The 23,492-nt window shown below is 38.5% G+C and overlaps 3 protein-coding genes across 6 annotated transcripts in view; 1 reads left to right on the top strand and 2 right to left on the bottom strand.

Moving 5' to 3' along the window:
* Positions 1 to 23,492, bottom strand: part of CD47 (CD47 molecule) — a 53,966-nt gene that overhangs the window by 12,942 nt on the left and 17,532 nt on the right. For 3 of the 4 annotated variants that reach the window (XM_036849987.1, XM_036849988.1, XM_036849989.1), the window contains exons 3-5: positions 17,304 to 17,393; positions 2,463 to 2,570; positions 1,185 to 1,277 (exon numbers count right to left, since the gene is read on the bottom strand). In XM_036849987.1, coding sequence (XP_036705882.1) covers positions 1,185 to 1,277; positions 2,463 to 2,570; positions 17,304 to 17,393 — 291 coding nt within the window. Of the gene's footprint in view, positions 1 to 1,184; positions 1,278 to 2,055; positions 2,077 to 2,462; positions 2,571 to 17,303; positions 17,394 to 23,492 lie in introns of all 4 variants that reach the window. The other variant, XM_036849991.1, reaches the window with a different exon arrangement.
* On the bottom strand, positions 19 to 22,969 carry LOC118894158 (10 kDa heat shock protein, mitochondrial-like). The gene is made up of 3 exons (XM_036849992.1): positions 22,965 to 22,969; positions 18,027 to 18,031; positions 19 to 358 (listed from the first exon to the last, which is right to left on the bottom strand). Exon 3 carries the CDS (start codon positions 354 to 356, stop codon positions 48 to 50), a length of 309 nt encoding a protein of 102 aa, XP_036705887.1. The 5' UTR covers positions 357 to 358; positions 18,027 to 18,031; positions 22,965 to 22,969; the 3' UTR covers positions 19 to 47.
* LOC118894468 (mitochondrial intermembrane space import and assembly protein 40-like) lies at positions 20,610 to 21,199 on the top strand. The gene has a single exon (XM_036850749.1). It carries the CDS (start codon positions 20,699 to 20,701, stop codon positions 21,197 to 21,199), a length of 501 nt encoding a protein of 166 aa, XP_036706644.1. The 5' UTR covers positions 20,610 to 20,698.

Below are 23,492 nucleotides of genomic sequence, written 5' to 3'. Positions count from 1 at the left end.
GGGGCAACGGGCAGCTTCACGTGATGCCATTTCAATAGTGACTCATTTTAGTCGACATATTTTCCAAGAATGTCACCATCTCTAAATAAGAAATAATCCTTGTCATCTAGAACTACTTTGGTGCCTCCATATTCTGGGAGAAGAACTTTATCTCCAACTTTCACACTAACTGGTTGAATCTCTCCACCCTTTCCTTTAGAGCCTGATCCAACAGCTACTACCGTTGCTTGCAATACTTTTCCTTGTGATTTTTCTGGAAGCATAATGCCTCCTTTGGTTACAGTTTCGGTTGCACTTCTTTCAACTAATACTCGGTCAAAGAGGGGAAGAAACTTTCTAAATGCCTGTCTTGCCATGACTCGGGTTGGGACTGGCAGTTTTTACCCCGAATCTTAAAACAGTGCTGCTTTTACCACCCTTGTGCATTTTACCACGTGAATGGCTATTATGCCTGGGTTTGCCACATGCACACAGAATTGCTCTGGTGGAGAGAACCATTACACAAACACGCCACTGTAAACATCCGAACCTCCATCCATGTGCCTAGATCTGTGATTTTATAACAAATCAATACCCCTCCAGGGTACAGCAAGCCAGAGATAGGCTCTAAGGCTGAGAGTTAAACATGTAAATGGAAAAAAATAGACTCTAATGATATCAAAAATACGTTAATGATTTACTCCCAAAATGCAGTGAAAATGACATCAATTATAGTTGGATATTTACATCATTTTTAAAAACTACAATGTAAAGATTTGCCAGTAACAACAACAAAAAAATAAAGCTATTATTTGTTATTTATAATCCTGTTTTGTAGAATTTTAAACAGAGAGGCTTAGCAAAAGAAGAGAAAGGGCATGTTTAATACCTACTTATAGCTTCAAAAAACTGAAATAAAAATATGAAGATAATCATTAAGAAATTACGTAGCATAATTTTAAAAACCACTGATATCAAGTGTATATGAAAATCATTTTTTACAAGATAACTGAATGCCTTGAAAACCGAAGTTAACCTTAAAATTAATCCATATGGGAAAATATCACTAAGAATAGCCTGGGAAGTCTTTTAATAAACCAACTTCTATTGAGTTGTTAAAAAAAATCATACAAGAATATTTTAACCAAAAATGCTGCTTTTTAAATGAAAAAGGTGGGTAAAATCATGCTATAACAAATACTCACTTATCATAAACACATAGTAGTGAAGTAATATTAATATTGCTGTAGGAATTACAATTAAACCAAGTCCACAAGCATTCTTTGTTGAATATTCACCTGTTAAAAATTAAAAATATGAATTAATATTTTCCTACATCCTATTCTTATGGGATGTTAAAGTATTTAATTTATTAAATGTATTAATTTCAATACTACTCTTATAAACTACAAAAGGTTTAAAAGTATATATTTCCCCAAAAACTTCACATAAAATAAATGACTTTTTTTTGATTATTCAAGACCAAACTTAAGACATTTAAATGTCAACATCTAAGTCTCAACACGTCAAACCTTGAATTGGCTCTACCCCCTTCTTACCTACCTTACATAATTCCAGTGAGAAACTCTGGAATCTCTTACCATTCCCTTCATTTGCTATATTCAACCTATCCCAAAGTCAAAGCAGTTGTTCTTTCAAGTTGTCTTCTGATTCATCTCCTTCCTCCCCATGTCTTTACTAACTCCAGTTGCAAACAGAGCTGCCAAATTTATGTTCCTAAACATTACACCTATACCGTATTCTGCTCAAAAAACAACAAAGGCTTTCTACAGTTTACACTTGTGAGTCCCAGCCTGTCTCTGCTGTTCTTTCCATGTGCTGCAGACCCTTATTTCCAACTCACACTGCCATCCTTCACAGGCAACTGCAATTTCAGATAGATTTGCCTCTCACATTTGTTCCCACTTCCAGGTCTTGGCCAATGAAGTGTGCCTCTGGAGTGCGTTGAATGGTGGCCCTAAAGATATGTTCACCTCCAAATCCCCCGAATCTGTGAATATTAACTTATATGGTAAAAGATATGATTAAGCTAAGGCTCTGAAAGAAGGAGCTTACCCCGGATTATCCAGGTGGGTCCTGAATCCAATGACAGGTATTTTTGTAACAGAGAGACAGAGGGAAATTAAGTGGAGACATGGAGGGGAGGAGGAGACAATGTGACCACGGAGCAAATCGGAGTTATGCTGCCATAAGCCAAGGAGCTGCACAGACTGCCAGATACACCAGAAGGTAGAAGAGGCAAGGAATGGATTCTCCCCTAGAGTGTCCGAGGGTGTATGGCCCCGATAACATCTTTATTTCAGATTTATGGCCTCCAGAACTGTGAGAGAGTTTCTATTGTTTTAAAATACCCAGTTTGTGATAATTTGTTACAGCAGTCCTAGGAAACTAATATGCACCTCCCCAGAAATGCCCTCAACCTTATCAATCCTGCTTTCCCTCATAATAACTTTATATCTTACCTGGGATGAAAAGAATGGCTCCAACAATCACAACGATAGTGAGCACTAGTCCAGTAACTAACAGAAAAATGGTTTTCTCCTTCGTATAACTGGATTTATATTTAAGCGCTTAAAAAAAAAAAACACACAAAGAATTACATGAACTCAATCACAAGAAGTAAAGCCATTTCTGTAACTTACAAGGTGCAAAGATTAAACTGATAACTTACTACAATTGAATAACCTTTGAGGAACAAGTCCTTCACATCATGTCAAGCCATGTCAAATCTTTTTCACAATATGTCAGTGGCTAAACGGTGTCATGGCAGTATAAACATGGATGATGAATTTATAGGTGACACTTTATTCCCCTAGAATGAAGTTATATATATCAGGCTTTCTTAATCGTGACGTTATTAATATTTTGGGTCAGATAAGTTGTTGTTGTTAGGGACTGTTCTGTGCATTACAGAATGTTTAGTACCATCCCTGGCCTCTGCACACTACATGCCAGTAACAGCCTCCAAGCTGCGTCAATCAAAAATATCTCCCGACATTGTCAAAAGTCCCCTGAGAAGCAGAACTGCCTCAGGCTTACAACTAATATACACACTGCTGATGAGAAATAACTGGCTAATTAGTAATAGCGACAAAAACGGAACTTTCTTCTGTTAAAATAATTTAATGTGTTCTTAACTGCAGGCTCTTATCAAACTTCCTGGTATGATTTTCTGGCAAAAATCCTCATGCTTTCAACGACAGACCTTAGCTAAAAGTACTGAAATCAATGCACAAAATAAAATAGGGGAAATACAGTATTTCCATTTTTTAAAGACTTTTTTTTAAGCGCAGTTTCAGGTTTACAACAAAATTGAGAGGGAGGTACAGAGAATTACCATATACTCCCTTCCCCCACATATGCATAGCCTTCCTAATTATCAACATCACTCACAAGAATGATACGTTTTTTTTTTTTTACTAAGGATGAACCTGCATTGACCCATCATAATCACCCAAAGTCCGTAGTTTACATTAGCGTTCACTCTTGGTGCTGTACATTCTATGGGTTTGGACAAATTTATAATGCCATATATGCAATACTATATATTATACAGAGTATCTTCACTGCCTAAAAATCCTTTGTGCTCTGCCTGTGCATCTCTCCTCCCCACCACCCACTCCTAGCAACCACTGACCTTTTAATTGTCTGCATAGTTTTGCCTTTTCCATAATGTTTTATAGATGGAATCATATAGTATGTAGCCTTTTCAGATTGGCTTCTTTTACTTAGGAATATGTATTTAAGGTTCCTCCATGTCTTTTCATGATTGACAGCTCATTTGTTTTCAGTGATGAATAATATTCCATTGTCGGCATGTACCACACAGTGTATCCATTATCCTACTGAAGAGTATCTTGGTTGCTTCCAAGTTTTGGCAATGATGAAGAAAGCAGCTATAAACATCCATGTGTAGGTTTCTGTGTGGGCTTAAGTTTTCAACTCCATTTGGGTAAATACCAAGGAGCACGATTACTGGATCATACGGAAAGAGTACATTTAGTTTTACATGAAACCACCAAACTGTATTCCAAAGTGGCTGTACCATTTTGCATTCCCACCAGCAGTGTATGAGAGTTCCTGTTGCTTGCTCCACATTCTTACCAACATTGGGTGTGGTTGGTACTTACAGTTTTAACAGATACTTATAAACTTAGTGCTGCCTGACACGGGAATACCAAATATATGGGGAGATAATGTCAAGTTTTTTCAACAAATTAGGAATTCTAAAAGTTTCCCTTTTATACCGTCTATAAAGTAATGAAATCTAGCCAGCTACTTCTCAGAGATGAGATAGGTTGTTCATTCATTTGCTCTATAAATATTTACTGTGTGCCTATCATGTACTGGGCCTGTTTATTAGCCCAAGTCATATCAACCAAATTGAGGTAGGAGTAGAGGTTACTTTATTCAATAACAGTTGATCGAGCACCTACTATGTGACAATCACTATTCTAAGTGCTGACAGTGAACAAAGACAAGTACTTCTGCCTCAGTGCTCCTGACATTCTAATATGTGAATGAGTGTGTGTGTTGGTGGGGAATGTGTCATGGGAAGTGTTACTCCCAGATCTTCTCCTCCAGTTAAATAAAAGGTGTGGGTCTACCCTAGCCTAAGAAAGCCCTATTATGTATTTAATCTTTCAAATTCATGCAAACAGAGAAATGACATGTCCCTCTAGCCACCCGAAGAAATGTGGCTAATACTATGAATAGATACTCCATTAAGGCTTTCTTGTCTCCTTGTCACTGACATAAAGCACATAGGAGACAGAATGCAGGCTGTGGTAGAAGAAGTCTAGTGAAATTACCAGGCTCAACTTGGAGATCAAATAAAACTATCATCTTAGTTTTCATGACACCCAAAGATGGTATTCAATAAGCCCACATAGATCCACACAGGCTGAAGTCCACCTAACAAAACCCTAAAATCCATGAACTCAATGTCTGTTATAATGCATGACATTTAAATGATCCCTTAGTAAGTGACTAGTGAGTTAGTGGCAAACAGGAAGGTTAAACAGTGAGGTAAAATGCACATCAAGTAAGGAAAAAATCATAAAGGGAGACACGTTTGATTTTATTATTACAGGCTATTTTCTGATAACTCTCGGAAAGTAATTTTAGAATGTTTTTGGTTTCTGCTGAGCTGCACATCAATATTGCCTCCAATGCAGGATAAAGCACAACTCATAAGTTTTAAAATAAAATTACAATTTCAAATTTTTTATTAAATTAAATTAAAATTACTATTTTAAAAATATTTAACACACATTAAAAAAACAATGAAATGAAGGCTTTGTGAAACTGGTGCTGGATAAAAATGAATATTAATGCCAATAATAAACTGATAACTTGCCAGAAGGCGAGTAAAATAATTTTATAATGAACTCCATACACTATCCAACTTGTTTCGATGAAACAATTTTGCCAAAATGAAGACTGACTAGAAATCACATTCCCAGTCTACAGGACCCAGAAATAAAAGAGCCCAAGCTTTATGAAGCCTGGGCTTTGAAGTACTTTGAATATAAAAGATAAAAGAAGAGGATGTCTAACACACTACCTTCCTTTCCTTGGTTCCAAACATTCCTGGTCTTGTGGATGGTGCCACACCTTCAGAATATATGCAGGAAGTTGGGACGTTTGAATTTGGAAAGGGTCAAAGAAATAGCAACTGTATTTCTACAAAAGAGTATATTGCTAAGCTATAGTTTTGTTCAGTTCCTTCCACAATAAAATCAGTGTATAAAAACACGATTTAATAACAGAATTTGATAATTATGTGGACAGGACCAAGGGAAAGCAATGGGAGTCCAAGATTATTTAATAGAATTCTTTGTAATAATATCTATCATGATGATATTTTACCTTTGTGGATAGAAATTTCCTGGTGCAGTTAATATATGTCTTTACTTCGGTCAGAATGATTTTTCTAATCTACAAAGAAATCATGTTCCATTACTTCTTTTAAATGTGCTTTCGTGGCCTAATCACTTTCAATATTAAGCTAGTCCTCAAGATTGCACTCAAGGACTTAGTAGGATCTCAGGCTGTTGTGATGGAGAATTTTTTTCCTTGAATTTTCCAACAATGATTTCTATAGAGACCCCTAACCAATTGCTATAGAGACCCCTGAGCAGTAACCAAAATCCTTGTGGAAGGAATAATCTTGAGTGGGGACTAGAAAGTTAGCAAACGAAATGAAAGATGCCTAGAATGCACAAATTTGAAATAAATTACAGCTGTCCTCTCCTTGCTCGGTTCCGACATGCATGAGTTTCAGTTACCATCATTTAGTTACATAACACAAGTCCCCCCAAACCAGAGTTCAAATTTCAGCTACCACAATATATTAACTGAGTAACTGCGTAAAGTGTAAACTTCTCTGATATCTCTTCAATTCACAAATCACTACATAAGTAACAGATGTGCATCATGATCAGTGACCAATCATGTTACCCTTTTCGAAGACTGCTGGTGACTGGTCACTGCACGTCTGTCATTCAATTCACGCACAGACAGCAAAGCATATGTTGTGTTACCTCCTGTCTCCCAGTTATAAGCCACTGCAACATTTTACAATGGATAATCAAAAGAGGACACTGGGCAATAAAGGTGAGGGAGCAAAGAAACGAGATGTGATAATGCTGGAAGCGAAATTCGAATAGAAGGTAACTGGAGTTACAGAATAGCTGACTGTGGAATGTCAACACTACTGCCATTCAAAGGGAGTCTAGATATGCAGCCAGAAGAACTTAGTAAAAGTGAACTTATTGGCATACATGAGGACAATGAGGCGGCTGTGACAAAGAATGAAGATGTCCCAGAGGACGTGACTCTGGCAGAAAAACTTCACATGAAAGGAATTCTTTGAGATGGATAGTTCATGACATTAAAAGTGATGGAAGCTGATTCGATCTTAGAAAGGAGTATGACAATTCACCAGGGCATAGACAAGATGCTTGCTCTGTATTCAGTTATATGAGAAGAAGAGGCAAGCATTTTTCAAACTACTCTTGATAAAATTCTTCAATTCTCAATGTTTTTTATGTTTTAATTTATCAGGTACTAAATAATAGTTTTACTATTTTTTTCATTTCCTAATACATTTATTACTGACAGTAAGAGAGGTTGTAATGTTTTGACAAAAAATTTAAAGGTCACGGAACTATAGTAAATTTTGGCATTTATTATTAGATTGCTTTGCAGAGTTTCAGCTTATATGGTCATGTTTATAGTCCCGCAGTTCTGTGTAAAGCGGGGATTCACTGAATAATATAACAGTTCTAAAGAAGAAAAAATAAGAATAGATACTCCTATCTCAAAGAATTTCAACATGTTATCCAGTTTTTTTTTTTAACATCTTTATTGGAGTATAATTGCTTTACAATGTTGTGTTAGTTTCTGCTGTATAACAAAGTGAATCAGTTATATGTATACATATATCCCCATATCCCCTCCCTCTTGCGTCTCCCTCCCATCCTCCCTATTCCGCCCCTCTAGGTGGTCTCAAAGCACCGAGCTGATCTCCCTGTGCTATGCAGCTGCTTCCCACTAGCTATCAATCTTATATTTGGTAGTCTATATATGTCCATGCCACTCTCTCACTTCGTCCCAGCTTACCCTTCCCCTTCCCCGATGTTATCCAGTTCTTGATATGGAGTTGAAACTTAATCCTATAAAAACTACAGGTCTTGATGGGCAGCAATTGAAATCATTCATCAAACATCTAAATGATAGAAAATACCTGTTATATTGTCAAAGAGTAAGGAAGGATAACCCTGAAAATCAGCCAGGAACATAATTGTCAGTGCAGTGGAAAACTGAGTTGGTACAGTTTACAGAACAAAAACAAAATACTTGAAATGCAATACTATTAAGAAAATTGTTATTTTGGTTAAGGCTCAGTGTTTGATTCTAGGATTCTCTGAGCTGTTTGCTAAGCATAAGATTCTGCTTAAAAGCTTGTAAGTTAAAGCTAAAGGCAAAGGTATTTAGGAACATTTTCCTGTGAGAGACCTTTGTCTTCAAAATGTGGTCTAAGGCTCACCACATTTGGGAGCCCTTGGCTTGGCTTCCAGAGTTTAGAAGTCTTCTCAAGGCTTCTTTCTCAGTAGGATCGATGGCATCCTGAGATACAGTTCAAGATACAGTTCTGGTATAAAGAAACTCTTTCTCCTAAAAGTGAAAGCATAATCTGCTGTCTTTACTGGATGTTTAGCTGACAGAAGGTTTAGGTTTTATCTTGGATCACCAAAAAGAATGACGCTCAGAGCTAGAAAAACCAGAGAGAAACCCCCTGTGGTCAAGTACAGAAAAAGTTAAAAGGAACTAGAAATTTAGAAAGTCATGGGTCTGAGTTACTATTAATACTTTAGAGCGTGTAATATTCTGCACTCTAAAAAATGCAAAACCAAGGAGCAAGCGGGGAAAAAGGGGGCTTTCCTGTTGGTGGAATCCCCAGGCCATAAACAGGAGGCCTCCTACAAAGAATACCAAGGGAGAAGTAGATTTAGATTCATGTCTCTCCTGAAGATGTGACAGAAGGCACAGAGCAGTGCTACAAAGCCAGGGGCAATTTACATTTCACTTCTACATCTCTAGCATGCCACCCAGGGCCTAGTAATCAGTAGGTACCCTGTCAAAAGACATTTATTGAATAAATAAAGTGGGTCCACATTCTACTCTATAAATAACAGTTTCTTTTACTCAGTGTGTATATCCAGATATAGGTTCACCCTTCTTGGGAAAAGAAAAAAAAAACACATTCGAAATAATTTCAAGACAGGGAGGCACGATAATGTAGTGGTAAATAGCACTGTTTCAAATCCCAGTACTACCAAGAAACAGTTGGGGGATGGTGGGCAAATTGCCTCACCAATCTGTGCCTCTGCTTCTTGTCTATAAAATGGGAATGATAACAACAGTATCTATCCCCATAGAGTTCCTGAAAGAAGTAAATGTGATTTCAGATGTAGAGTACTTTGCATAGTGCCTATCACACAGAGCAAGAGCTCTACAAATATTTAGGTACTATTATCAAAAACACCTTTAAATGTGAGCGCAGGCTGGGTGAATCAAGTATATAGGTACCTCCTACACACACACACACACACACACACACACACACACACTACATTTACTCAAGTATATAGGTACCTCCTACACACACACACACACACACACACACACACACTACATTTACTTGTTCTAAGATGAGCCTAATTAAAAAATTGCCACTATGTGGACATATATACACTACCAAATGTAAAATAGATGGCTAGTGGGAAGCAGCCTCATAGCACAGGGAGATCAGCTCCGTGCTTTGTGACCACCTAGAAGGGTGGGATAGGGAGGATGGGAGGGAGATGCAAGAGGGAGGGGATAGGGGATATATGTTTAGGTATAGCTGATTCACTTTGTTATACAGCAGAAACTATCACACCATTGTAAAGCAATTATACTCCAATAAAGAGGTTAAAAAAATTATTTACAAAAAAAAATTGCCACTAAAATATTTTTTTAGGTTTATGATCACATTCCTTAAAATATGATCAATAGAAGGGAATTCCCTGCTGGTCCAGTGTTTAGGACTCCGTGCTTCCACTGCAGGGGGCACGGGTTTGATCCCAGGTCAGGGAACTAAGATCCCACAAGGCACGGCCCCCCAAAAAATATGACCAATAGAATAAATATAAAAGAGAACATTTACCCTTACTAACACAAAAATGAAAATTAAGATGATGTTTTTTTAACCATCGAATTACCAAAGATTTTAGAATTATAATGATGTCAAGCTTGTGAGGTGAAAGACAGGTATTCTCACCTGCAGTAGTAACTGATACAATGGTGCTGGAAAACATGTTGGCAATATGTATCATGAGCCTTAAAATACCTTCTCTGCCATTTCTAGTGTTACATACCTTTAGTATGTACTAAAGGTATGTAACACTAGATACTTTCATAGTATCAAGAAAACTTGGAAATATCCTTAATATCCATCAGGATGAGAGTTAAGTAAATTATAGTACATCCATAAAAGTAGAGCACAGGCAACTACAAAAAGATTTCTGAAAATACGGGAGGCAAATCAGCATTTACAAGTATGTAAGCTATATGAGTCCATTTATGGTTTTTCCTTTTTCAAGAAAAAAGACAGAAAGGGGAGCAGGAAATTCACTAGAATACCTCAATAGTTTATTTCCAGGCTGTGAGACTCTAGATGATTTTTGTTTTTTCTCTAGACTTCCTATGTTGTATAGGTATCCTAAAGTGATATGCATTACTTTTTTAAGTCAGAAAAACAATGGTAAAGCTTATTTTGTAAGAATATAGCTGATAGTAAATACACTCTTGGGTCAGTCCACTAAAAATAATATGTTACTAATGGTAAGGTCATGATCAGCACAGTTCAATCAATCCAAATGCAACAAATCACACTTCAGTGAAATGATTTCATGATCTTAGAAAAAGGTTATTGCCTATTTAAATCATACGACATAGGCCTTAAGGCCTGAGTCTGCCAATAGGGTTAAAGGCTTTCCTTAACATCAGTAGATGAGGTCTTGGTGCTATACCAGTCTTTTTCTTGATATAAAAGACTTACTGAAATTCTAAGAAAATTTCCACAAGAATTTTAGACACTGTTTTGAAAGTAAGAGTTGTGAAATATCTTGACAGTTGTCTCCCTTAGCCCTTTCTTCCTCTTTTTTGCCCTTTTAGACAAAAGTTGAGAACAGATTTGAAATCACAAAGCATTTCCAGAGTGCCATACATTGAAAAGAGTCCTTAGAATACATAATCAGTCATCTCCCTTCCATTTTTATGTATCACTTTAGATACACATGACTTAAACTTCTGAGTAAAATTCATGAAATATATAATAGGTCAATCCATTACAATATTTCACTAGCTTTCATTTTATAAAGGTTGCACTAGTGAATAAAATAAATAAATGAAATCAGCCATTAATTACTCCTTGCCTTATATAAATGTTTACTGGCCTTCAATGACTATTTCAGTGTGCTATAGGGAGATGAGAAATAAATCTTACATTTTAAAAGTTTAAAAGTTTTGGGACTTCCCTGGCACTGTGGTTAAGAATCTGCCTGCCAATGCAGGGGACACGGGTTTGAGCCCTGGTCCGGGAAGATCCCACGTGCCGAGGAGCAACTAAGCCTGTGCGCCACAACTACTGAGCCTGTGCTTTAGAGCCTGTGAGCCACAACTATTGAGCCCATGTGCCACAACTACTGAAGCCTGTGCACCTAGAGCCCGTGCTCCACAACAAGAGAAGCCACCGCAATGAGAAGCCCGTGCACTGCAACAAAGAGTAGCCCCCACTCACTGCAACTAGAGAAAGCCTGCACGCAGCAACGAAGACCCAACACAGCCAATAAACAAACAAACAAACAAACAAATAAATAAAGTTTAAAAGTTTAGACTACTGAAAGTAGTCCAGTTTCATTCTTTTCCATATACCTGTCCAGTTTTACCAACACCATTTATTGAAGAGAGACTGTCTTTCCCCCACTGTATAGTCTTGACTCCTTTATTGTAAATTAGTTGACCATAAGTGTGTGGGTTTCTTTCTGGGCTCTCTATTCTGTTCCATTGATCTGTGTGTCTGTTTTTGTGCCAGTAACATACAGTTTTGATTACTAGAGCTTTGTGGTAGAGTTTGAAATCAAAGAGAGTGATAACCTGCAGCTTTGTTCTTCTTTCTTAAGATTGCTTATACAGGGTCTTTTGTGTTTCCATGAAAATTTTAGGATTATGTGTTCCAGTTCTTTAAAAAATGCCATTGGTATTTTGATAGGGATTCATTAAATCTGCAGATTGCTTTGGGTAGTATGGACATTTTAACGATATTAATTCTTTCAATCTATGAGCACAGAATATCTTTCCATTTGTCTGTGTTGTCTTCAATTTCTTTCATCAGTGCCTTATAGTTTTCAGAGTATAGGTCTTTCACCTCCTTGGTTAAATTTATTCTTTTTTGATGCAATTGTAAATGGGATTGCTTTCTTAATTTCTCTTTCTGATAGTTCATTCTTAATATATAGATATACAACAGATTTCTGTATATTGATTTTGTATGCTACCACTTACTGAATTCATTTACCAGTTCTAACATTTTTTCCATGGAGTCTTTAGGCTTTTCTATATTTAGCATCATGTTATATGTAAATATGACAGTTTTACTTTTTCCTTTCCAATTTAAATGCCTTTTATCTCTTTTCTTGTCTGATTGCTGTGGCTAGGACTTCCTATACAATGTTGAATAAAAGTGGTGAGAGTGGGCATCCTGTCTTGTTTCTGACCTTAGAGGAAAAGCCTTCAGTTTTTCTCCATTGAATATGATGTTAGCTGTGGGTTTGTTATATGTGGCCTTTATTATCTTGGGTACACCCACTTTGTTGAGTGTTTATCATAAATGGATGTTGGATTTTGTCAACTGCTCTTTCTGTATCAATTGAGATAATCAAATGATATTTTTCTTTTGTCTTGCTAATGTCGTGTATCATGTTAAATTAATTTGTGGATATTGAACCATCCTCGTGTTCCTGGGATAAATCCCAGGTGATTGTGGCCTATGATCCTTTTCATGTACTGCTGAATTCATTTTGCTGGTATTTTGTCAAGGATTTTTACATCTATGTTCATCAGGGATATTGTCCTGTATTTTTTTTTTTTTTCTAGTGTCTTTGACTGATTTTAGTATCAGGGTAAATCTGGCCTCACAGAACAAATTTGAGGGTATTCCTCCTTCTATTTTTTTGGAATAGCTTGAGAAGGATAGGTAATAACTCTTCTTTAAATGTTTAGTAGATTTACCTGTGAAACTATCTGCTCCCAGACTTTTGTCTGTTCAGAGTTTTTTGATTACTAATTCAACTTCACTTCCAGTAATTGGACTGCTCAGATTTTCTCTCTCTTCCTGATTCAATCTTGGAAGATTGAGTGTTTTTAAGAATTTATGTATCACTTCTAAGGTTGTCTAATTTGCTGGTGTATAACTGTTAGTAATAATCTCTTATGATCCTTTGTATTTTTGTGGTGTCAATTGTAACTTCTCTTTCATTTCTTATTCTATTTATTTGGGCCCTTTCTCTTTTTTTCTTGAAGAGTCTGGCTTAAAGGTTCATAAATTTTATCTTTTCAAAAAGCCAGCTCTTAGTTTCACTGATCTTTTTTTACTGTTTTTTTTTAAGTCCTTTTATTCATTTATTTTTGCTCTGATCTTTACTATTTCCTTCTTTCTACTACTTTTGGGCTTTGATGGTTCCTCTTTTCTAGTTCCTTTAGGTATAAGGTTATATTGCTTATTTGAGATTTTTCTTATTTCTTGATGTAGGCCTATATCACCATAAACTTCCCTCTTAGAACTGCTTTTGCTGCAATGCAAAGATTTTGGATCATTGTGTTTCCATTTTCATTTGTCCCAGGTATTTTTTAATTTCCTCTTTGATTTCTTCAGTGACCCAATGGTTGTTTAGTAGCATGTTGTTTAGCCTGCACTTGTTTGGGTTTTTTCCATTTTTCTTCTTGTAACTGATTTCTAGTTTAATACTTTTGTGATAGGAAAAGATGCTTGATATGATTTCAATCTTTTAAAATTTACTGAGACTGGTCTTGTGGCTTAGCATGTGATCTATCTTGGAGAGTATTTCACGTGCACTTGAAAAGAGTATGTATTATGTTCGTTTTGAATGGAATGTTCTATATATGTCTATTAATTCCATCAAGTCTGATGTGTCATTTAAGGCCAATATTTTCTTATTAATTTTCTGTGTAGATGATCTATCCACTGATGTAAGTGGAGTATCAAAGTCCCCAGCTATTATATTACTGTCAATTTTCCTATACTACTTGCTTTATATATTTAGGTGCTCCTTTGTTGAGTGCATAAATACTTATGAATGTTATATTCTCTTCTTGGATTGGTCCCTTTATCCTTACGTAACACCTTTTTTTTTTTTTGTCTTCTCTTAAAGTCTTTGTTTTAAAGTCTATTTTCCTTGATATGAGAACTGCTACCTCAGCTTTCTTTTTGTTTCCATTTGTAAGGAACATACTTTTCCATCCTTTCACTTTCAGTGCATGTATGTCTTTAGGTTTGAAGTGAATCTTTTGTAGGCAGCATGTAGATGCGTCTTGTTCTTGTGTCCATTCAGCCACCCTGTGTCTTTTGATTGGAGCATTTAGTCCATTTACATTGAAAGTGGTTATTGATAGGTATGCACATTTATTGTCATTTTGTTAATTGTCTTCTGGTTGTTTTTGTAGTTCTTGTCTGTTCCTTTCGTCTTTTAGTTTCTTCCCTCGTGGTTTGATGATTTTCTTTAGCTTTGTGTTTCAGTTCCTTCCCCTTTACTTTTTGTGTAGCTTTTATAGGTTTTTGGTTTGTGGTTACCATGAGGTTTATATACATGAACCTATATACACAGCAGATTGCTTTAAGCTGATAGTCACTTAAGTTCAAACACATTCTGAAAACTACATTTTTACTCCCCCCAACCATGTTTTATGTTTTTGATGTCATATTTACATCTTTCTATTTTGTATACACAAATAACACTTACTGTAGTTATACTTGATTTTACAACTTTTATCATTTAACATTCACTTTTTAAGTGACAATCCACTGCCTTTACTATATATTTGCCTTAGCAGTGAGAGTTTTCCTTTCATATACTTTCTTATCTCTAGTTCTGACCTTGTCTTCTCCACTTAAAGAAGACCCTTTAACATTTATTGTAAGGCTGGTTTATGAACCAGCTTGTAAGGTGGTGATGAACTCTTAGTTTTTGCTTGTCTGGGAAATTCTTTCTCTCTCCTTCATTTCTGAATGACAACCTTGCCAGGTAGAATATTTTTGGTGGTAAGATTTTTCCTTTCAGCATTTTAAATACAGCATGTCATTCCCTTCTGGCCTGTAAAATTCCTGCTGAAAAATTGGCTGATAACATTATGGGAATTCCCACGATTGTGACTAGTGTTGCTTTTCTTTTGCTGCCTTTAAAACTATCTCTTATCTTTAACTTTTGTCATTTTAATCATGATATGTCTTGGTGTGGATCTCTTTGGGTTCATTTTCTTGGGACTCTCTATGCTTCCTGGACCTGAATATCTCTTTCATCCCCCAGATCATGGAAGTTTTAGCCATTATTTCTTCAAATACATTTTCTGCCCCTTTCTCTCTCTCTCCTCCTTCTGGGACCCCTATAATGTGAACGTAGTATGCATGATGTTGTCTCAAAAGTCCCTCAAACTATCCTCATTTTAAAAATTCTTTTTTTCTTTTTTTCTGTTCAGTTTGAGTGATTTCTAGTACTCTGTATTCCAGATCACTGATCTGTCCTTCTGTATCATCTAATCTACTGTTGATCCTCTCTAATGTATTTTTCACTTCAGTTATTGTATTCTTCAGTTCTGACGGATTCTTTTTTCTATTTTCTAACTCTTTGTTGAAGTTCTCACTGTGTTCATCCACTCTTCTCCAGAGTTCAGTAAGCATCTTTATGATCATTACCTTAAACTCTTTATCAGGTAGATTGCTTATCTCTGTTTCATTTAGCTCTTTTTCTGAGAGTTTCTCTTGTTCTTTCATTTGAAACATATTCTTCTGTCTCCTCATACTGCCTAATTCTCTGTTTATTTCTATGTATTAGGTAGGTCCATTACATCTCCCAATCTTAGAAAAGTGGCCTTATGTAGATGTCCTATGGGGCCCAGCAGCAAGCTTCCCTATGGCTACCAGAACCAGATGCTCCAGGGGTATCCTCTATGTGGATAAAAGGGCTGTTTGTGCCCTTTTATTGTGTGTGAGGTCAACTCCTGTGGGCACACTGGTGGGCAGGATAGGCTCCCCAGCACTGTTGGCTGTGCAACCTGTCAGCATGCAACTGCTACAAGTCACATGATTGCTGGTAGGCTGTGCCAGCCCCCAGAGCTAATATGCTAGAGGGAGGATTCCAATATGGTGCCCACCAGTGCAGGTGTCAGAGTGGTAGAACGAGATCACAAAAATGGCTGCCACTAGCATCTCACTTCTGGGGGGAATCCCAGCTGCCTCCTGTCTCTCAGTGAGGCTCTCCAAGATAAGCAAGTGGGTCTGACTCAGACACCTGTCAAACTGCTGCCTCTGTGCTGGGACTTGGAGCAAGTAAGTTTCTGTGCACACCCTTTAAGAGCAAAGTCTTTGTACCCTACAGCCCTCTGGCTCTCCCAAACATAAGTCCCACAGGTATTCAAAGTCAGACGTTTTGGGCACTTGTATTCATGGTTTAGGACCCCCAGGATGGGGAGCTGGATGTGGGGCTTGACCCCTCAGTCCTCGGGGAGGATCTCCATTGTTGATTTTCCTCCTACTTAAGGACCCTTAAGTGTGGGTCCTGACAAGACCACACCTCTTCCCCTCCTACTCATCTTGTTGTGGTTTCTTCTTTATATCTTTAATTGTAGAGTACCTTCTCTGTTAGTCTTTAGGTCATTCTCAGAGACAGTTGCTCTGTAAGTAGTTGTAACTTTGGTGTACTGTGGGAGCAGGTAAGCTCAGGGGCTTCCTACTCCACCATCTTGATCACTCCTTCTATGTCATCCTATCTTGTCAACACCAGTGTAGGCTGTAACCATATCTTTACCAAAGAAAATACGGTACGTGTAAATGCTATGTAAACATTAAAACCAGTTGAGTCAAAGGTATTGTTATTATCAGGATTCCCAATGTTCATTCTTAAGAAGTTAAGGGAAAAAAAAACCTTCTTAGGAATTAAAAGTGAAATGAGGGCTTCCCTGGTGGCACAGTGATTGAGAATCTGCCTGACAATGCAGGGGACACGGGTTCGAGCCCTGGTCTGGGAAGATCCCACATGCCGTGGAGCAACTAGGCCCGTGAGCCACAACTACTGAGCCTGCGCGTCTGGAGCCTGTGCTCCGCAACAAGAAAGGCCGCGATAGTGAGAGGCCCGCGCACCGCGATGAAGAGTGGCCCCCACTTGCCGCAACTAGAGAAAGCCCTCGCACAGAAACTAAGACCCAACACAGCCAAAAATAAATAAATAAATAAGTAAATTAAAAAAAGGAGTTCCTTAAAAAAAAAAAAGTGAAATGAAGCAAAGTATGAAGGACAATATAGACTTCAAGGAGAATATTAATATTGACTGTATATTCTTATTTACCACGTTATCATGCTTGCTAATATAATTTGGTTAAATAAAATATTTCACCAGCATTGCCTGCCAGAAATAACAATTTAACCACTAAAACATAAATGAAAAATAGAAATAAGTACTTACTCACAACACCAAACTGTCCCCAGAATAGAAGTATAGCCAAAATTGGGAAAATAACAGTGAGGATATTTTCATTTGGAGAAAACCATGAAACTGGGAAAAGAGAAAACAAAAATCACAATTAACATTTACTATAATCACTGTAACTCCTGGCCATGAATAGTGAACAATATATTTTATTGTGGAGATGGAAAATAAAAACAATTAATTAAAACTTTGGCCTTAAAATAAGTAACAAATTATACATATAATTTAGCTTATACAGCAAATTTTACTTATGAAACAAGAAACTAGTTCGTTAAGTGCTTTTCACCACATTTTCCCTAACCTATGACTTCTGGAAGGAGGTAATATGGTACAGGAGCTGAGAACAAGGTTCTGCAGCTACAGCGCCTGGCTTTGAAACCCAACCCTAACTTACAATCTCTGTGATCTTGGACAAAGTCTTAACACCTCTCTGTTCTTCAGTGTCCTCATTGTTACACTGGGACAACTGGACTGTTGTGATTGTTAATGAAGTTCATACATGAAAAGGGCCTAAAACAAATCTTGGCACTTACCAAGTGCTCAGTAAACATTAACTACAAATATTATTATGTGCTCCTACAGTGAACACCTGTAGGTGTAACATGCCAAGAATTTACCTTAAACCAACAATGAAGTCTTTCTGTAAAGACTTAGGGTATCAAAGTGAGGTAGTTGTACAACTGAGTACCTTCACCTTACTCTGACTAAAACCAAGACAGATGTGAGCCCTAGCTTTTCTCAAACTTACTCTGGAATAGAAGATGTATTTATGAATAATTAGGCTTCAGATGATTGTTTACATTTAAAGTAACATGAGGGGCTTTAGGTATTAAGCGGTTTACAAGTTACCTAGAGAATGATAATATGAAATGATATGTTCTATATAAAGGAAATTGTGATTTTAAGTCTTCAAAAAGATTTGTTGAGAACTTTTGAAAAATTAAGTTTAATTGCATCTTATCAACTCTTAAGACGATAATTTTACCTGTGAAATTTCCTAACAACAAAGCCAAGTAAATGCACTGAAAGCATTTCAAAGTTTGCCTGTAAAGAGGGAATGTGCTGTGCACATTTTCAAATCTTCCACTTCTCTGCCTCTGTATCAGCATGCAAGAAAACTTGTGGGCTTTCACACAGTAATACTAGCCATGCATTTCTTGTGTTAGCTTATAATGTTAAGCTCTGGTAAATGTTCACAACAATCCACAGAATATAACATTATGAATTCTATCTCACAGATATTAACTTTCCATCATCTAGCATTTTGCGCTACACATAGTAGAGACTCAATTGGTTTGTTGCTGAAGGTCCCAATAGTCAAAAAATAGTGAGTGGGCTTCCCTGGTGGCGCAGTGGTTAAGAATCTGCCTGCCAATGCAGGGGACACGGGTTCGAGCCCTGGTCTGGGAGGATCCCACATGCCGCGGAGCAACTAAGCCCGTGAGCCACAATTACTGAGCCTGCGCGTCTGGAGCCTGTGCTCCGCAACAAGAGAGGCCGTGATAGTGAGAGGCCCGCGCACCGCGATGAAAAGAGGCCCCCACTCACCGCAACTGGAGAAAGCCCTCGCACAGAAACGAAGACCCAACACAGCCAAAAATAAAATAAATAAATAAGTTAATTAAAAAAAAAAATAGTGAGTGAATGAAAGACAGTTTTTTGGGGTGGGGGGGGTGGATGCTCTCATGGTTGCAGATCTCTACTAAGAGCCAGATGTTTTCAGATACTCTGAATTAATACCTTAATTTCCAACTGAATTACTGAGCATCTTCCTATACCAAAGAAAACCCATTTCAATTCAGTCTAAAATCCTACCAGGAAAAACCTTCATGAATCATCTTTAGTTTTTCATATCTAATGCCCAAGGGATTTGGTAAAAGCTCAATGATCTAATGACTATTCTTAACCTATTTTTCTCTACTTGCTTTATGATTTTTTTTGAGTTGTGTACGTTAACTCCTCAAATCCTCACAACTATTACATGCCTCCTTATCATTGAGGAAACTGAGGCCTAGAGAATTAAGGGTCTTAAGTATCTTAAATCTTCATGTCCCAAACTGACTGCTGACACTCCTCCCCCTACTCCTTCAGCAAACCTACCCTCTCAGTTTTCCCCATTTCAGTAGTGGTGACCCCATTTCTCCAGTTGCTCAAGCTAAAAACCTTGGAGTCATCCTTGACTCCTTGACTTCTCTCACACCTCACTTCTGGCCTGACACTAAATCCTGTGGTTGCTACCTTCAAGATACAGCCAGAATCTGATCTCGTGTTCAGGATGGGCTGACAATGAAATGTTCTTTCTTCACTGGCCTCCCTCCTTACACAACAGAACAATCTTCAACAGTCTTAGCATACATTAATAGAAATCTACCAGTGAAAATAAGAAGTGTGTTTGACCTGGTCTGACCACTCATTTTTCACTTATTACACAAACATTTATTAAAAGCCCACCATGGGTAGGGTACTCTTCTAGGTACCTGAGATCTAGCAGTGAATAAGCCAGGTGGGGCTATGAGCTTGAGGAGGGGGAGGGGCTGAAGAACAGACTCTTGTGGGTAGTAAGGCCTCATGGGGAGAGGAACTGGCTCTGAGTCTTGGACTGGAAAGACCCTGCCATGTGAGGACAGGGGAGAAGATATGCCAAAGGAACAGCAAGTTGGAGCAACTGAATGATGGCCAGTGTAACTAGAATTTAATGATACAAGATGAGATGGAAAGAGATTGCTGGGATTAAGAACTCTCTAATTACCTGTTACCTCTCTCTAATTTGTTAAGGTGGGAAAAGTCTGCTCAGCTTGTTAAGAAAGTTTGGATTTTATTCTATAAGCAATGAAAAGTGATCGGAAACCTTCAAGTAGGGAAGAAAAGTGACCTGATTTATTTAAAATCTTCTTTGGCAGCCTTGAAGGGAATGGATTATAGAGAAGCAGGACCTACCAGAAAGTTAATGCAGCCATCCGGCAGTAGCAGGAAGGGAGGACACGGCCCACAAATGCAGTCCTGAGTTCGGTTTTACTCATCAAATTTAAAGACATAACAGGGAATCGTCCCAAAGGAAAGTGACTAGAATAGGGGTGCTGAAACCATGAGCAATGGCTGAAGGAGCTGGGGAGTTTTACCTTAGAGAAGAATAAACTTGGAAGAGAAATACCATACCTCCTAGTGAGTGAGAAATTGCAGGGTTGCAAGTTTTAGCTTGACTTCAGGAAGAACTGGAACTGCCTGATAATAGACTAAAATCCTCTGGGCAGTAACAGTCTCATTCTGTCATGCGCTTACGTAAACATTTGAATGGGAGGGGGCGGGTCCGCGCGGGCCTCCAAGCCGCCCGCCCCGCAGTGGAGAGGTCGCAGCGAGAGGCCGCCCCCCTAATGCCGCAATCGACGGAGGTCCGAGCGCCGGGCTGCACCGTGGCCTACTGCCGGCAGGAAGGGAAGGATCGAATCGTATTTGTGGCCAAAGAAGACCATGAAACTCCAAGCAACGCGGCGCTGGTGGCCGACGACCCCAGTGATCGGTACGAGGAGCACGGACTGATCCCGCCCCACGGAGACATCAGCTGGAACTGCCCGTGCCTTGGGGGCGTGGCCAGCGGCGCGTGTGGGGAACTGTTCAAGGTGGCCTTTTCCTGCTTCCACTGCAGCACAGAGGATGTCAAGGGGTCGGACTGTGTAGACCAGTCCCGGGCCATGCAGGAGTGCATGCAGAAGTACCCGCACCTCTATCCCCAGGAGGAGGAGGAGGAGGAGGAGCCAGCGGATCGATTAGAGAAAACGGCTGCCTCTGAGGCCACCACAACCAAAAAAGAGGAGGGGGTCCAGCTAATGAAGGCCCAGGGCGCGCTGGGCTCCAGCCTCCCTCAGAGAGGATGAACCTCTCCAAGAAAGTGTCTCTCCCTCTGTTTTCTGTGCACTGTACTGTACAAAATAACTTACCGTGCTGATCAGGGGTCTTGGCCCCTTGACATAGACACTGAAAAATGGGGTGTATGTATGTGTGTCTCACATAACCTATCAGCGAATGTAGCTGCCACTTGTGAATTCTCTTCTCAGATTGTCCTGAATTTTGCCACTTTGAAATAACGTGCTGAATAATCTCAGCAACCAAAAATCATTATCTGGGAGTGTCTCTTGTGAGTGAGCTGATTTATTCTGACTCCTTGTATCCCTTTTAGTAGATTTTATACCTAGTTGGAAAGCGAAATAGAAACAAGACATCTTCCTTTAAAAATGCTGGAGCGGGGCCATTCCTTGTAGAAGAGGCGGGATGATCAGACCTTGAGTATTTGACGAAGCACTATGCTTCATTTCTGATATATTTTGGTTTCCAGTTTGCATTGAGCTCCAGGTTTTCTACATTTGGAAAACAGAGCTTTGTACCCTCTGAGTGACTGACTCCCTTTGTAAGTGAAGAGAAAGGCTGTTTTTTTCTGTTCTTGTTATTCCGGAAGCCCTGGTTTGGGGTCTGTGTTCACACTGGCTCTGTCTCAGCCTGTTCAGATGCAATGTTCTTGAGAGGTGGGGACCTAATCATTACCAAAGTAGCACCCGAGAGAGGAAATGGTGTCAATTAAAAGGAAAGCATGATTTTTAACTGAAAGAAAAATTTTTTTGAATGACCAACTACCTGGGGTGTGATAGAATTAATTCAGGAATTACATGGGCAGATAGACTAGATGACTAATAGCTGACTCTATACCTCTATGCAGAAATAATAATAAAAGCTATTTCAAAGACAGAGGGTGGGATTATAGAACAAAAAATAGTATTATCTAAGTGATTCTTAACTGGAGCTTATCAGAATTACCTGGAGTTTATCCAAACGTCACATACTCTCCCCTTTCAGCTTCCACCCCAATAACTGTGTGTGTGTGTGTGTGTGTGTGTGTGTGTGTGTGTGTGTGTGTGCGGCAGGGGTGGGGTGGCCCACGAGCCTCTCAATTTAAAATCACTGCTGCATCTCCCTGCTGTAATTTGTCTTCTCTCACTGACGTGAACATGTTACCGCTCTCTAATTTGTTAAGGTGGGAAAAGTCTGAGGATCACTGAATTGGATCTTCGAATATCAAATGAGATGCTAGGGAAAAACCCAATGTTTTATATAAAACTATGTATATGCCCATTAAGCTACTGATTTGTTAAGAGTAATTAGTACTGTCAGACCACTAACTCTTTGTTTCCCAAGGGGAGAGGGAGACAAGATACTTCTCTAAGGTCCCTTTCAGTTCTGAGTTTCTATGGCACTAAGAAAATAAATTAAGCTTAAAATGGACTAAGAACAATATTAGATATTTTTCCACCCCAGGATTAAGAAAGATGATCCAAAGTCATTCAAACTCTTATTCTACCCAAGCTACGTCTGACAACTATGCCCATTATTCTCCAATTCCTGGTCAGGTAGAGCGGCTCGCAGGAAAATAAACTTACTAGTGGAAAGGCAACGAAATGATACTAAGAGGATGTGGTCTATGGATAAGTGCTTAAATTCTGCTTCCAAGTTTAAACATTATAAAAACCCAGGACCTCATTTCTCTTATCATTGTGTACAAAATGGGATGACCTGAAAGAGCCAAGAAATCACTCTAATCAATTAAGTGTGCCTCTCCTTCAAATATATACAAGGTACACCTCCATGCACAGAGAACACGTTTCCACAGAGAAGGATCACAATAAAATTTCTGACACTAAAATTCAAGCCAAATTTTTACTTGATGCTTCAGGACTGTGATGGTTTTTTTTTTTTTTATTTTTTTTTTTATGTATTGACTTGGCTAGGATATAGTCCCCAGTTATTTAATCAAAGCCAGAATTCTAAGGTAGCCCCCAAACACCCTGCCCCCTGCAAGCAGCCTTTTTAAATTCCCTCCCCTGGAGGGAGGGATGGGACTGTGAATATGATGGATTTCATTCCTATGATTATATTATTTCATATGGCAAAGAGATTTTGCTAAATATAATTAAGGCCCCCAATCAGTTGACTTTGAAAGAGTGATTATTCTTGAGGGAGAGGGGGCAGACCAAATAAGAACTTAAAAGGGTTTGGGATTGTTCTAGCGAAAGAAATTCAACATGTGAGAGGGATTCAACAAGAGGAGGCTTCTCCTTAGCTGGCTTTAAATATGGAAGAGGCTGTGTGGCAAGGAATGGGAGCAACCTCTAGGAGCTA

Source organism: Balaenoptera musculus, chromosome 4 (genome assembly GCF_009873245.2).
Source record: "Balaenoptera musculus isolate JJ_BM4_2016_0621 chromosome 4, mBalMus1.pri.v3, whole genome shotgun sequence".
In the NCBI taxonomy this organism is placed as follows: Eukaryota; Metazoa; Chordata; class Mammalia; order Artiodactyla; family Balaenopteridae; genus Balaenoptera; species Balaenoptera musculus.
Note: the sequence above shows the minus strand (reverse complement) of the source record. Positions and strands in the feature narration are given on the sequence as shown.

What these genes read in the sequence shown, in the direction of transcription:
- LOC118894158 (XM_036849992.1), bottom strand. Translation starts at nt 356, where the DNA reads ATGGCAAGACAGGCATTTAGAAAGTTTCTTCCCCTCTTTGACCGAGTA.
- LOC118894468 (XM_036850749.1), top strand. Translation starts at nt 20,699, where the DNA reads ATGCCGCAATCGACGGAGGTCCGAGCGCCGGGCTGCACCGTGGCCTAC.